This window comes from Oryctolagus cuniculus, chromosome 11 (assembly GCF_051225735.1).
Source record: "Oryctolagus cuniculus isolate XC-2025 breed Fujian yellow rabbit chromosome 11, ASM5122573v1, whole genome shotgun sequence".
Classification (NCBI taxonomy): Eukaryota; Metazoa; Chordata; class Mammalia; order Lagomorpha; family Leporidae; genus Oryctolagus; species Oryctolagus cuniculus.
Genome location: NC_142877.1, coordinates 73,075,362 through 73,091,528, shown reverse-complemented (window position 1 = coordinate 73,091,528; position 16,167 = coordinate 73,075,362). Strand labels below are relative to the sequence as shown.

The 16,167-nt window shown below is 43.0% G+C and overlaps 1 protein-coding gene and 1 long non-coding RNA gene across 10 annotated transcripts in view; one reads left to right on the top strand and one right to left on the bottom strand.

The window, feature by feature from the left end:
- Positions 1-16,167, top strand: part of PTPRB (protein tyrosine phosphatase receptor type B) — a 141,697-nt gene that overhangs the window by 78,526 nt on the left and 47,004 nt on the right. For all 5 annotated transcript variants that reach the window (XM_008256785.5, XM_051845665.3, XM_089308688.1 and 2 more), the window contains 7 exons: positions 2,382-2,645; positions 3,178-3,441; positions 4,262-4,525; positions 7,106-7,375; positions 9,602-9,865; positions 11,176-11,439; positions 12,108-12,389. In XM_008256785.5, the coding sequence (XP_008255007.4) occupies positions 2,382-2,645; positions 3,178-3,441; positions 4,262-4,525; positions 7,106-7,375; positions 9,602-9,865; positions 11,176-11,439; positions 12,108-12,389 (1,872 nt within the window). The remainder of the gene's footprint in view (positions 1-2,381; positions 2,646-3,177; positions 3,442-4,261; positions 4,526-7,105; positions 7,376-9,601; positions 9,866-11,175; positions 11,440-12,107; positions 12,390-16,167) is intronic.
- LOC149123527 (uncharacterized) overlaps positions 3,049-16,167 on the bottom strand; it is a 98,038-nt gene continuing 84,919 nt past the window's right edge. For 2 of the 5 annotated variants that reach the window (XR_016216892.1, XR_016216888.1), the window contains one exon: positions 3,049-3,497. This is a non-coding gene — a long non-coding RNA (uncharacterized LOC149123527). The remainder of the gene's footprint in view (positions 3,498-16,167) is intronic. The other 3 variants (XR_016216890.1, XR_016216889.1, XR_016216891.1) reach the window with 2 other exon arrangements.

Here is a 16,167-nt window from a genome sequence, read left to right as displayed (position 1 = left end):
TGATTCTTTTGTCAGCATGAATTTGGCTTTAGTGCATAACTAACAGAGGCAAATCCTTACTCTGACAAATCATCTTAACCGGAGAGACATGGCTGAGTTATTGTCTTGTTCATTTTGGCTCATTATCTTAATGCTCTTTCCTTTTCTCATGCTCTTATTGACCATTTTGGGTGAAAACATCAGTATTTTTAATTCTGTATCACATTTCATCGTGCAGCAAGGTAATTCTCACAAATTATCTCCAGTTCCACCTGGAGAGCCCCTTATTAACCTAGCATGGTATTCAGCCTGTTTTTTCTTCCCAGTAACAGTTGCTTTGCCTTCAGTAAATTGCCTGGATTATTGACCTTTCTTAACCCATGCATACCATGTCATGTGATGACCATATTTTAGCACTACTGAAATTAGTTTCAAGTAAGTATCTTGAAGAAAGCATACTGGCCTTCCTCCATGTCTATGGTGATCTGTAGTGCAATGCAAAAACTAATCAGTAAAGAATCCCATAGAAGATACGAATGCAGGTGCTGTGTTCTGGTATAGGAGGTGAGGCGACCCCCAGCAACACTGGCATCCCAGTTAAGGTGCCAGATAGAGTCCCAGTTGTTCCACTGCCAATCCAGCTCCCTGCTAATCCTGTGAAGGCAACAGAGGATGGTTCAAGTGCTTGGGCTCCTGTCAACCATGTGGGAGACCTGGAGCAAGCTCCTGGCTCCTGACCTTGTCCTGGACCAGCCTTGCCTTTGTGGTCATCTGTGGAGTGAACTAGCAGATGGAGGATCTCTATTTCCCCACCTCTTTAAAAAAATGTTTATTTGAGGCAGATTTATAGAGAGAGGGAGACACAAAGAGAGAGGTCTTCCATCCACTGGTTCACTCCCCAAATGACCACAATGGCTGGAGCTGAACCGATCCAGAGCCAAGAGCTTCTTTTGGGTCTCCCATGTGGATGCAGGGGCCTAAGGACTTGGGCCATCTTCCACTGCTTTCTCAGTCCATTAGTAGAGAGCTGGATCAAAGTGAAGCAGCAAGAACTGGAACCAGAGCCCATAATGGGATGCTGACACTGCAGGTGGAGGCTTAACCTTCTACACCACAGCACTGCCCCTAACTCTGACTTTCAAATAAATAAATCTGGGAAAAAAAAGATGCTAATGCAACTTGTAGATATGAGAAACATCATGAAAAATGTAGCATAGATACTGTATTAGTTACTATCCAAGGAAGCCTAGCTTTATAAAGGAGAAAGGGTTATTTGGGTTCATGGTTCCAGGGGTTCATAGTCCACGATCAGGTAGGTACCATTGCTTCAGCCTCTGGTGATGGTATTCCTAGGTGACACCAAGCTTCACATGGCAAGTAGGAGCATATATTTTTATGTAGTCTTTTAGGAAGTCACCAGGATTCAATTGCGGGGGCTCCACCCAAACAACTCAACCCCATCTAATGATCTCCCAAAGGCATCACCTTCAAACACCATAATTAGGTTAGAAATGCTAAGAGGGTAGAAACTTAATCAAAGAGTCTGGGGGCCAAATCTTTACTTCTTGGGCCTTTGGGAGACAGTCAACATCCAACCCATAGCAGATTTTCTTTATCACTTCAAGATGTGGAAAAAAAGACTTGGCCTCTGACTAGAGCAGAAATCCCTTAACATAGCCCAAACAGATGACATCTGCACGTATAGAGGATATACAGTAGCTTTGAGTTCATGCTTTTTCATTTATATCATTATGTCCAGTTATAACCAGAATAATGAACTGTGGCCTACTGTTGAATTAAATAAAAATCAGCCCCAAATTAGAGTACCTTTTAATACTGTGTTCTCTAGTTAATAACTTCTAATAATTTACTGTATTCATGAAAAATCACTACCTACAACAAAAGCTTGGCTCCTGGTTCATCCTTCCCTTGCTTTCCATCTTGTCTGATTGTATTGCATCTACATACAGCATCAATACTGTGAGTCTATCAGTTTTAGTTTTACAAGTCTAATGGACGTACAATGGTATTTATACTCTGGCCTTGATGTAGAATACCTTTATGTATTAACTGACCATCCATATTTTCTTTTCTGCCCCTTTTTGATTAATTATATTCTTATCACCTCATGAGTTACCAAGGTATGCTGTCATTTGTAATACCTTTGCCATTCACGTTAATGTTCCATCTCATACAGGACATTGTATAGGCAAACAATGGGATTCAAATGAATTCATACGGTTCTGCTAAAGAGCCATTTAATCACTCCATGTAGTGTAGCAGTCTTTTGCCTCCAAAAATGTGTGATCTAAAGCTTCAGTATTTTAAATGCAGACAGAAACCTGGGACCCATTGCTCACCCCAAACCACTAAGTCTTTAGCTACTCTGTTGTCTTTTCCAGTGCCTGACAAGGTCCAAGGAGTCAGCGTGAGCCACTCGGCCCGGAGTGACTATTTAAAGGTATCCTGGGTGCACGCTCCGGGTGACTTTGACCACTATGAAGTTACCATTAAAAACAAGAACAACTTCGTTCAAACCAAAAGCATTCCCAAATCAGAAAATGAGTGCGTGTTTGTACAGCTAGTCCCTGGACGGTTGTACAGTGTCACTGTTAGTACTAAGAGTGGACAATATGAAGCCAGCGAACAAGCAAATGGGAGAACCAGTAAGTGGAATGCTTGTAAAACTTGATGACTGGTTGAGCTTGAAGGTCACCGAGTAGATAATTTATCAACAATGTAAATTTTCTCTTCTTACTGCTTAGTAAATTACAATCCCCATACACCTAACGTTGTTCCGGCAAGACATGGCCTGTAATTACAAAATATTTATTGGCAGGTAAGAGCAAGCTTAGTGAGGGAATAAGAAGTCTACATGTTCCCCTTCGCTTCCCAGTCCTCCTGCATTGTGGCATTAAAATCTTACCTTCTCGCTTTATCTTATAAAATGAGTAATGTTCTCAGTCATAATTATATTCTACCAACATTTTGCCCGTAAGATTTAGGTCAGGAAAAACATCACAATCTTAGTGGTTGCTTCCAATTTTTCTTGTTTAATTATGCATGAGGTAGTTCAACTAGTTTATCTGGGGAAGGGGGAGAGAGATGCCAGTTCCTTGAATGTGGTTCATAAGTTACTGTGTAGGTAAATTCAGATCAAGTCCCTTTCCTGAAGTGTCTCCTCATTTGTCTCCCTAGTTCCAGAGCCTGTGAAGGATCTAACATTGCAGAATCGGAGCACCGAGGACCTGCATGTGACATGGTCACGAGCTGAGGGGGATGTGGACCAGTACGAGATCCAGCTCCTCTTCAACGACATGAAAGTGTTTCCTCCTTTTCACCTTGTCAACACTGCGACCGAATATCGATTCACCTCCCTCACACCAGGGCGCCAGTACAAAATTCTTGTCTTGACCATCAGTGGAGACGTCCAACAGTCAGCCTTCATCGAGGGCTTAACAGGTACTTGAGATGCTGTTCTTGGACCCGAGTGCATACACCGGCACTTTGAAAAGTTCCTGGAAAATGGAATTAAAAGTTTACTCGGGGGTAAAAAGACTTTGAAATCCACACATAGTTTGTTCATAATACACATTTTTCATGAAGTGTTTGAAGACCCCCTTGTATGCCTTGCATTAAAATAAATGTATCTTGCAATTCCACTTTCCAAAAACTTTTTCAAGTCCCCTCCTTAGTGGTGTTTTGAACATGTGAGGTATCCTGGGCTTTTAAGTAGGGATTTGGAAGGCTAAAAGGAAGATGGCAAGAAGGGAAAGACACAGACAGTGGTATTGTCCAAATAAAGCATGACACGGGGAATGGCAGCAGCTCCCAGACAATAGCATGGAATGCTGAACTAGCTAGTGTTTGTGAGGCATACACAGGTGCACTGCTGTAACAGCTAACATTTCTCCACAAGTTACAATGCAAAGCTCTTCACACCTACATTTCGTTCAATCCTCGCTGTTACCATCATTGTCATTTTTCCGACAAGGAAACGGAAACTTCTAGAGGTTAAATAATTTTCCTATAGTCCCACAGCTATAAAGGAGAGATCTAAGCAGCCCTTCACCGTCTCACTGGCATTGATCACCCTCTAAATTTCCTCCTTCAACATCACAGGAGGCCAGATAAGTCTGAGAAAAATAGCAAACTGATGCTTTTTTTTTTCATGTACATGCTTTCAGGGGATTGCCAGAGCATTGGAAACCTGAAAAACTTTGGTTGAAAATTGTCAGTTTGTTCTTGAAATGGTGGCTTTTCACTGTATTTTCTCTTTTAGTTCCTAGCGCTGTGAAAAATATTCACATTTCTCCCAACGGGGCCACAGATAGCCTGACAGTGAACTGGACTCCTGGTGGGGGAGATGTTGATTCCTTCACCGTGTCAGCATTCAGGCAGGATCAAAAGGTAGAGTCTCAGACAATCCCCAAGCACGTCTCTGAGCACACATTCCACAGGCTGGAGGCTGGGGAACAGTACCGCATCGCCATCGCCTCGGTCAGCGGGTCCTTGAAGAACCAGATCGATGCGGTCGGGCGGACAGGTGAGTGTGCCCCTGGAGCAGGGCCCAGTTGTAGAATGCATCATTGTTCTCCGTAATGGATCAGTTAAGGGACTTAACCATTCACAAATCAAAATCCTCAAGTTTATACAATTACAAGTGCCTGTCTCACTTAGAGATTTTCAAAATAAATCAAAGTATTTAGAAATCAAATCATCTGAAAGAGTTACGCAGAGAGAGAGAGAGGTCCTCCATCTGATAGTTCACTCCCCAGTTGGCCACAACAGCTGCAGCTGTGCCGATCCGAAGCCAAGACCTTCTTCTGGGTCTCCCATACATTGGTGCAGGGGCCCAAGTCCTACTGCTTTCCCCGGCCATCGCAAAGAGCTGGGTAGGAAGTAGAGCAGCCAGACCTCAAACCATCGCCCTTACGGGATGCTGGCACTTCAGGCCAGGGCGTCAATCCGCTGTGCCGCACAGCTGGCTCCTATCTGTACTATTTAACCTTGTATCAAGCACTGTGTTGAAACGTGAGAATTCAGTGATAAGATAGCCCCTGGCCTCAGGAATCATAGGATCTCGTGAAGGAGAAAAGATGTCAAATTACAACTACTGTACAACATGGCAAGGGCCAAAATAAAAGTCATTATGAGACGTTATGGCAGCAAACAAACAAGAGTCAGAAAGGCTTCCAGGAGGAAGTAAGGTTTAAACAGAGACTGAGACATCTTTGAGGTGAAATGTAAACTTTCTTGGTGCCAATAGGAAAAACAAAAGCCTGGAAGTGAAAAGCAGCAGGACGCATCTCATGACCTACATGCTACATACTATGCTAGCGTAGAGAACGCACACCCTGTGGCCAGCCAAGCAGATAGACTAAGTCATGCAGAGGCCCCACGTCTGGCAAGGTGTCTGAGAATTGCCGAGAGCCACTTAAGGGCCGCCGACATGGGAGTGCTGTGAGAATACATAGATACAGGGTGGAGTTTGACACATGGAGAGGAAAAGAAACCAGGGAGCTTGTCAAGAGACTGTGGCAATCATGGATACAAGAAATGATTTTGTCTTAAGTTGCGGCAGTGAAGAAGGAGAGAGTAGCTGAATTGAAGAGACAAGATATAGAACACAGAAATGATAGCTTGTGTTTGGATATATATGTAAAAGGAGCAGAGTGGCAAACTACGTGTTTTTGTTTCTGTTTTTACCTGGACCAAAACTTAGGAACAACAGACAATGAGGAGATTCAGAAAGGGAGGTGAGTATTGGGTGACTGGAGAACATCCAGGGAGAATGTAATTTGCAAAGACAGGAGAATGCGCTGAGCTGCAAGTTTAAATTTAGGAGTTATCACTGTGTGGATGGCAATCCAAACCACCAGAGGATATGAAATCTCCTAAGGAGATTATATAGAACAGATTAAGGAGATTGGGAGGAAACAAATCTCAGATCAGAAATATTTTATTAACAAATAATTCTACTTTGCCTTTTACATCAGGGGCCATATAGTACAAATACTTTTAGCCCACTCTATTTGGGGGATCCACATCCATGCATTCAACTACTCACAGCTTGAAAATATTCAGGGGAAAAAATTTGCATCTGTATTAAGCATGTACAGCTTTCTCTTCCTGTCACTATTTTCTTCTTTATAAAATAGATTTCAACAGTTTAAGATGTTATTTTTTATTGGAAAGGCAGCATTAGAGAAAGTGAAGGAAAGAGAGCAATCTTCCATTCACTGTTTCACTTCCCAAATGGTCCCAAAGGCCAGGGGTAGGCCAAGCTGAAGCCAGGAGCCCCAAGACTCATCTTGGTCTCCTCCATGGGTGCAGGGGCTCAAGGACTTAGGATACCCTCTGCTGCTTTCCCAGGCTCACTAGCAGGGAGCTGGATCAGAAGTAGAGCAGCCAGGTGCCAAACCAGTGCCCATGTGGGATGCCTGCATATGAGGCAGAAGCCCAACGTGCTATGCCACGATGCTGGCCCCTTGGCACTATTTTCTAAAGAATATAGTGTAACAACTATTTACATGGTATTTATATTGTATTGGATATTGTAAGTAACCTAGTGATGATTTAAAGTATATGGGAGGATGGGCATAGTTTCTGCAAATACTACACCATGACTTGAGCATCCTGGGATTTTTTTTATGTCCAAGGGGGACCCAGAATTAGTGCCCCACAGATGCCAAGGGACAACTGTACCCTTATTATGAGAATATTACTGCTTATGTCAAGAATTAAAATTTTTACTGGAGTTGATGTTGGGAATAAAAATGAAAACAAAAGACATGCTCCAAGCATCTAAGCTACATTTGTTGTATGTAAATGTGTTCAATATTCATCCATTATAGACACTGTTCCATATTTATCAACATCTTTTACACTAACTTTTCCACCTGCTTGACTTTAAGATCCTGTCTAAATTCAGAGAGGAAATGGAAAATCAAACTAGCTATTCAGAGAATTCAAGCCAAGAAATACTTTCTCTTTATATGTCAGTGCCACACACATAAAGCAAAGGCATTGTCCGTGATCAGCAGTTGACTTGGGAACGTTCTACATCGGTTGCTTTGCCCTAAGTGACAGAATCTGAATTGTATGGCTTCTCTTGTTTCTGCAGTTCCAGCAACTGTCCAGAGAATCACCGCAACCAATGCATACAGCAGTGATTCCTTAATAATAAGTTGGCAAAAAGCTGTTGGTGTGGCAGAGAGATATGATATCCTGCTCCTGAATGAGAACGGAGCTCTTCTGAGCAACATGTCCGAGCCAGCCAGCGCCAAGCAGCACAAATTTGAAGATCTGACACCCGGCAAGAAATACAAGATACAGATCCTAACTGTGAGTGGAGGACTCTTTAGCAAGGAAGCCCAAACTGAAGGCCGAACAGGTAATTAACACAAATTGATGTTTTCTACTAAATATCTCTGTCTACTATTGTGTAAGAACTGTAGGGTAAGGGGCATGAACAATGTTGAGAGCTGTTATAAGCAACTCTCCATATAGAGAGAAGGTAGAACACTCTATGCCAACAGACTAGCCTGTACAAAGGCCATGAGGTGCGAGAAGAAACAACCAGAACTAGTGGGCAGCTGTAGTGTGTGCGACATGATGGAAAAGTGAGTCCAGCAAGTTGGACTGGGGCCGAGGGCCTTCCTCAGGAGTGTAATTTCCTTTTTTTTTTTTTTTTTAATACACATTGAGGAGGCTATAAAAATTTTTCAGCCACAGAGTAAACTTTTTTTAATAAAAACGTGTGCCTTCAAGAAGATAAAACACAGCAGTAGGCATTTGGCCTAACGATTAAGGTGCCAGCATCCCCTATCAGAGAGCCTGGATTTGAATCCCGGCTCTTCTCATTGATTCCAGCTTTCTGTTAGTGCACACCTTGGGAACTGGCAGTGATGGCTCAAGTAATTGGGTCTCTGCTACCCATGTGGAAGACGAGGGTTGAGTTCCCAGCACCTGGCTTCAGCCTGGCCCTGCTCTAGCCATTGCGGGCATTCAGGGAGTGAACCAGTAAGGGGGAATGCACTCCCACTCTCTCTCTGCTTCTCAAATCAGATGGCAGTGGATAACAGATTGAACAGAGAAAGAATCAGACTCAATCATTCATTACTGAATACCTACTATATTCTAGCCACTGTTCTAGAAGCCAGACTGACCAAAATGAATAAAACAAACTTCTGTGGTCATGAAGCTTAGCTACTAGTAGTGTAAAAAGGCAATAAACAAAATAAGTGAAAGATACAGCAGGTAGACAGTAACAAATACCAGGGTAAAAATTAAAGCAGGACAGCAAGTGTTGGGGACTTACCATTTAAGGTAGTACAGTCTTTAAGGAGCTCCTTGAAAAGGTGATAACTGAGTAAAATTCTGCAAGAAGTGATAGAGACAGTCATGCAAATACTTGGGGAAGAGTACCTGCAAGCAGACCAACTGCAAGGCAAAGACTCCAGGTGGGCTGTTGCTAGAGGAAGGGGCCAGAGGCCTGTGTGGCTGGGACAGAGAGAGCAAGGCGACAACAGTCAGAGGATGATAAGCGTCAAAAGCCGAACTACTGTGGGGCCCTAATGAAGAACAGTGTGTATATTCAAGAAATATTTCTGCATTAGATAAGGTGGCACTTGGAGGCTGAGCAGATGATCAATAGAGGTAAGGATTTCAGTTTCCATCCGGGGTATCTGGTAGAAGGTGATGTAATTAATTGAAATAAGAAGCAGGAAGAGGAAGAATCGACGAGACTTCTACAGGGTCTAGTTCTATATTGAGTCAGATATCTCAATGACTTGCAAAGAGAGAGAACCACAAGCAATCGAACATATGGCCATAAGCTGCAAAGAGAAGTGAGCCAAACAGAAAGACGGGCTGAAATGTTAGTTCAAAGCAAAAAGTGGATGAGGTTGATGGCTCAGCTAGTATTATAGAATGGAAAGGGGACAAAGGGTTGAACCATGGGAAAGATCAACTTCTAGTGGCCTAGATAACAAGAGGAGAAAGCAAAACAGTTCTGAGGAAGAGTTCGGGGTATAGAGAGGACTCAAGCATTTCCATCAGCACCTGAAGATTTTGAAGGAATCAGGCGACATCTGTGCCTGCAGTTGGGAGGCAGGTCATTTCCCGGAGCATCTGACCACCATGCCGACAGGCAGCAGTGAGCAGGGTTTTGCAACCCTAATACAAATTTTATAGATGGTTTGGGCTCTGCTCACTGTTTCTCTTTTGCACATCCCTAAATCCACTCTCCTCGTGCTGGTTGCTTTTCTCTTTCCCATCCACTTTCTTCTCTCCAGTGACCACTGCTTAGCTGTCAGCTGCTGCTGAGAAGTAGGTTTTTGATCTCTGATCTTGTTCTTAGTGTTAGAAAAGCATTTAGTCAAACAGATCAGACAAATATTTATTCATTACCCCAAAAATGACTGTGAAAATAACTTCTCATGCCTGTTTTTTGTTGTCTTATGACTTTGTTTTTAATAAAGTTGATAATTGTAGCATATGTCTCCATTTTTGAAGGCAGGGGCACTGTGTTTTTGGTTGCTGCACATCCATCCAGGGGTTAATTGTGGGTGGTCAGGCCAAAACTCATTCTCAGTCCCTCAATCCTTGACTTTTCCAGTCCCAGCAGCTGTCACCAACCTGAGGATCACAGAGAACTCCACCAGACACCTGTCTTTCAGCTGGACAGCCTCAGAGGGGGAGCTCAATTGGTACAACATTTTTCTGTACAACCCAGATCGAACTCTTCAGGAGAGAGCGCAAGTTGACCCCCAAGTCCAGACCTTCTCTTTCCAGAACTTGCTGCAAGGCCGAATGTACAAAATGGTGATTGTAACTCACAGTGGAGAGCTATCTAATGAGTCTTTCATGTTTGGCAGAACAGGTAAGACCCACATCCAAGCAGTAATGTACAGCAAGGGGATTGTCCCAGGATTCACTGCTTTTTGAGCCTAAAGCAGACCTTGGACATTATATAAATAATGTGTGGGCAATTTTTACATTGGCATCTGTGGTTTTGATTCACGGAGCATAATGAAAAATGAATCTCAATCCTCTACTTGCCACAAACTGTACAAGAGGGTTGTAACCTATCGTGATTCTATTCAAGTTATGCCCTCCTACTTCCTAGGTGAAATAGACAGAATAGAGGGAGGGTCCAGAGAAGGGCAACCGCCAATGGAAATGCAGCACTAGATGGAACAGAAGCAAAGGGCTCCAGGAAAAAGAGAGGGATCTCTCTGTGCCACAAATAAGAAGTGGATTCACTTCCTTTCCTACATTCTGAGTCTTTTTTCCCCATTCAGTTCTTTGCTCATTAGTCCATAGTATTTGAGTGTTCTTCCATGCCAGGCACATGGCCCACTGCTGGGATATGACAGAAAACAAGGCAGACAATGCCCCTGACCTCAGAGAGCATGGGCAGCCATTGTCAAGGGAGAGGATTTTGGAATGCCTTAGCTTCTGTGATAAAATGAACAATGCATTGTGATTGAGAGACAAGACCCTCCTTTAGACAGAGAAGGCATTTCAGCTAAAACCTGAAGGTGAGGGAAACCATAGGAAGACCACAGTGTCAGAGAAGTCTGCCTTCCGAAGGGAATGACATGGAGCAGTAATATGCCTAGGCCACAGAAGAAGTGCCTATGAGTTACCATCTCCAGAGCAATGCGCCCTCTGCACATCTTCTAGTACCTGCTAACAAACATTTCAAGTTGGGGGCCAGTGTCATCATTCTCCCAAGAGAAACAGTGCTCAAATACCCAAGACAAGGGGCCTTTGACTCGTTTATGCAGTGTAGGAGACACTGTGCACACTTCTTTTCCTAATGAAGATTTGCATGTACAGGTTTTGGTAAGAGCCTGAGAGAACTGAGAGTGTAAAGGCAAGCGGAAAGGAACTAAAGAGACTCAGAGAGGGATTGTCAAGATGGCAGATGGCAGTGGGATGGGCCAGCTGGAAACTTTATCAATATTTCATGGGTCTTTTATAAGCAAAACTACTAACTTATTGTGAAGACCTATTTCATAGGGTGTCAAGAATATAGAAGTCACCACCTGTCTTGTTATGTGTTAGGTTGCACCACATCTGCCTCTACAATGCATATTGCACACACTTATGCCCAACACAGCTCACGTTCTCACCAATGCCATAGCTTCTGCGTTGTTCTCAGTACAAGTTTTTCTTCTGTTTCAGTCCCGGCCCCTGTGAGCCATCTCAAGGGATCTAATCAGAACATGACAGATAGCCTTTGGTTCAGCTGGAGCCCAGCCCCTGGAGACCTTGACTTTTACGAGCTAATTCTCTACAATCCCAATGGCACAAAGAAGGAAAACTGGAGGCACAAGGACCTGACGGAGTGGCGGTTTCATGGGCTGGTCCCTGGAAGAAAATACACACTGTGTGTGGTAACCCACAGCGGAGACCTCAGCAATCAGGTCACAGGGGAGGGCAGGACAGGTAAGAAGCCCAATGCTGGTGGGAAACAGCTACCGAAGCTGCATTTTAATCATGATTTCAGTGACAAGAAATAAACCCGATAATGACGTGCCGCACACTAGCTCCTGAACTTGGGAAGGCACTATTGAACAAAGGATAACAAGCAAAGACTGGTCAAAAAGAGGTCCTTAGTTTAACTCTGCCAGTTCTCTATATCAGTGGGGCAGATCATTGAGCATCTCTTAGCCTCAGTTTTCTTATCTCTAAAATGGGGAACAATCTATACATCATCGTTGTGTTAATTAGTAGTTCTTCCTCAGTATTTTCATGTCTCAGACATATAGATGATACTAGTATCTTTATGCCATCTTGGGCCAATCAACATGCTATCTATTTTGAGACATAGCTATGCATGGACTCCAGCCCTGGCACCCATGAAATCTGCTAGAATCAATACCTCACACACTTGTAACTCATTTGGAGTACACTCGTGCTCCCTGGGACTTTGGGATACTATTGAGCACTGCCTTTGGGTGCTTTATGTAAGTTAAAACAAGAAAACTCTTACCACAAATTATTATTATCTCTTTCTACAGAGTACATTAAACGTGTCTGATACTGCTCAGCGGCCTTATGTTTGCTATGCCATGGATGTGATCATGTGACTTTTCTCTTTCTTGTATGTACAGCTCCAGCTCCTCCCAGCCTTTTGTCATTTGCTGATGTTTCTAACACATCCTTGGCCATCACCTGGAAGGGGCCCCCAGACTGGACAGACTACAATGACTTTGAACTGCAGTGGCTCCCCAGGGATGCACTCACAGTCTTCAATCCCTACAGCAACAAAAAATCGGAAGGACGCATTGTGTATGGTCTCCGCCCAGGGAGATCCTATCAGTTCAGTGTCAGGACTGTCAGTGGTGACTCCTGGAAAACCTACAGCAAACCAATTTTTGGATCTGTGAGGACAAGTATGACATGTTTTGCTACTCTTGATTCTGAGATGGAGTGAGAGGATTATATGCTCAACATCTTATTCCAATGAGGCGTGGTTGAAATCCACATTTTTACTTGGAATTGGCTGCATTTGAATTCAGGCAGAAGTCCATGTAGATTTTTTTCCCTACTAATTCAACATTAACATCAATGGACAATAAAGAATGTGCCTTCATGGAACTTACAATTGGTTGGGAGGTACTATCATTAAACAGACAATTTTGAATGTGATGAGGGAAGTAAATGGCACTATAAAAACACAGGTGAGGCATCCGACCTAAAACAAGGGCATTTCCTGGAAGATGAAATATCCAAATTAAAACCTAAGGGAAGACCAGGTAGAGGCAGGCAAAGAAGTAGAAAGTATTCTAAGCAGAGAGAATAAAATATTCCAAGATCAGGAAAGAAAAAGAAAGCTCTGCTGATAGGGAAACAGCAAGAAGTTTAGCTGGCCAGAGCACCAAAGGTGAAAATTAAGAGGATCTGATCATACAATGTCTCTTGTGCATGCTAACAACCTTGAAATATGTTCTAAACCAAATGGAGCCACTTAATTTCAGCAGAGATATTATGATTTTGTTTATATTTTAGAAAGTCACTGTGGGTATAGGTAGAGAATAAATTGAAAAGAACCAAACTAAAAGCAAAGGAATCATTTAAGACATCTCACTGTACGTCTTACAGATAATAATACTTCAACAATGAAACATATGCCAATTTCTTCCCAAAGGCATTTGGGAAGCAATACAACAAACTAAAAAAAAAAACAAGGTTTCAATGTAGCAACTTCAATCCAAAAAAATTTTTTTCAAAAATACCAAGTATGGGTAGCTTCCACGATCAGATCAGATCACGTAGTTATTGGTTGTTGACAAAATACATAGCTGACAAACAGAAATTTAAGGGCATAGTGGTTTCATTTACTCAGTAAGCATTAATGCTGGAACAGGTACATCTTGTGCTCCATATTGTATTCACAGATCAGTTTGGGATCAGTCGTGTGCCAAGAGAAACACATGAACAGGAACTAAGAAATTTGAAACACGCCCAGGATGAGTTTTCAGTAGCCTGTTGTAGGCTGGGTTATCTAATCCATTAAGCAGAGCACCACGCTGAGAGGTTCTTTCTATGAATTATCATAATTAGGGAATAGGTAGGATGTTTTGAAAGACTTTCTTCAAGACTAAAAGAGAAAGGTGGCAAGGTGTCTCAGCTGTGAGTTGGTTTGAAAGGAGTACAACAGATTGATAAACAGTTAATGTTTAAAAAGGCACAATTGTTTGCCTCAAGAGCCAATCCTTCCCCTCTTGAAAAACACTGTTGACTTTTTTCCTAAATTACTTCAACTAACCTCCTGTGACTTGGTTGACATTTGTAGAACTTATGAAACAAGAATTCATTCAGAGTGTTTCAAAGTTGTGCCTTTTTAGGACAAATTTTGTTACTAAAAAGTGTGTGTCAAGAGAAGGTGGACTGATTTCTAATTCAAGACGCTAGGTACTGCCATTGCAATGGGCTACTACTAGGTCTACACATAGTTGCTCAAAAATCTATTAACAGATTCTTCATGAGCTGAAGAATGATCTTTTGTATAAGAAGGGCCAAGGTACCAACCTCTCAGGCACACAGAGGCCCATGCTTCAGAGGCCACATACTTGGTTTAATTCTCGGCTGTTAATGTTTTGAAATTTAATTTTTGAGTAACAGGCATCACATTCTCATTTGGCATTAGACCCTGAAAATTATGTAGCCAGCCCTATCTCAATGGTTTATAAGTGGACAGATTATTTCAAATCCAGGAGATTGGAGAGGTAGAGAAAAGAAGATAAAATTTTAAGACAGACCATTAAAAGCCAACAACAAAATAGAATGGTTTTCCCGGTTTGATCTCCTTAAGGCCAAACATAACTGCCTTTTTCCTTATTTTTTTTTTTTTTTTAAACTCAGAGGGACAGGCAGGCAGGCAGAGAGGGAGCTCTATCTGCTGGCTCACTTCCCCAAATGCCCACAATGGCCTGGACTGGTCTGGACTGCGCTAGGCCAAAGCTGAGAGCCAGAAATGCAACTTGGATCTCCCCTATGGGTCACAGGAATCTGTCCATACCAGTAGGAAGCTGGAGTCAAAGTTCAAGTGCCAGAGTATCAAATCCAACCACTCCAATGTGGGACATGGATATCTTAACTGCCGTCTAAACAGCTAGGCAAAGTGTTTCCCTATGTCTTATTTTTTAAACCCCCTCCTCATAAAGCCCAATGGTTTTGTGAGCCTTTTTGATAGGTTGACTTTTGATAGAGGACTATGGCCATCTGAGAATTGGTACTGTATTGAGTGCAATGTCAACAGAACAATGGGCTTGCCGCCTTTTAAAATGTGCTATCGGCCGGCGCCGCGGCTCACTAGGCTAATCCTCCGCCTAGCGGCGCCGGCACACCGGGTTCTAGTCCCGGTCGGGGCGCCGGATTCTGTCCCGGTTGCCCCTCTTCCAGGCCAGCCCTCTGCTGTGGCCAGGGAGTGCAGTGGAGGATGGCCCAAGTGCTTGGGCCCTGCACCCCATGGGAGACCAGGAAAAGCACCTGGCTCCTGGCTCCTGCCATCGGATCAGCGCGGTGTGCCGGCCGCAGCGCGCCAGCCGTGGCGGCCATTGGAGGGTGAACCAATGGCAAAGGAAGACCTTTCTCTCTGTCTCTCTCTCTCACTGTCCACTCTGCCTGTCAAAAAAAAAAAAAAAAAAAGTGCTATCAAAGCATTCATCTCCTGAAGTGAAATAGGATGGTCAAGACCTAGCTTTTCAAGTTCTAGTCCAGAGCCTGGGGTTCCTCAGAAATTCCCGGGCAGAGGAGGTAAGCAAGGGAAGGAATGGGGGTCGTAGTGATGATGTCTCTACTCCAGCACAGCATCTTTTCCTTCTACACACATTTAAAAGCCCAGAACCAGAGACCCTCCAGTCTCACATAGTGAGGCTCTGGGAACTTGTTTACATGGCTCAGCTGCTAGAATTAAAAATTGAAAACTACTTATCTAAACTCTACCTTTTTCAGATTGAATCTTATTGTTGTGTCATACACAACAAGAAGTAAGATCAGCTGCCTTTCTTGAGTCCCTACTGTATGTCAGCCACTCTGCAAGGAAGACAAAATTGAATGACGACAAAGAATAGGAGACAGAACACCATGACATACCATGGAATTCCTGAGCAATTTCAAGGCTTAGAGCAGGGCATGTGAACAGGGAGGGGCAGGCAAAGAATGGAGGGAGACAGAAGTCAAGGCCCAGAAGGCAAGAAGTCAGTTACACCTCTTCATCATTTCCTCATTGAAAGAGCCAGCATGTAATGAGTAATCAAACTAGACAACCGCTGTCCTAGGTTGCTGGCTGGCTGTGTGTCAAACAAATTGAATCTTTGCAATAACGATATTAAGTAGATACTCTTAATCTCCCCATTTTGAAGATGAGGTATAGACATCAAGTCAGTGGGCCAAGAGTGCGCAGTTAGAAAATAGAATTTGTGTTCAGGCTGGCTGAGCTACTTTTAACCACTAAGCTAGCTGCTCTGTCTCATCTTCTACCTTCTGCCACTTGATCTCACTGTCCTGTACACATTTGTGTTTCCAAGCATCCTGTCACTTGACAATTTTCTAAAGAAACAACATTTTAACTTTTTATGCTTTCCAAGAGGGATCTGGCAGGAATAACTTATCTTGAATCCTCATGAAAACTTTTTCCTGAAAAAAGTAATCCAAATAGATTTTTGA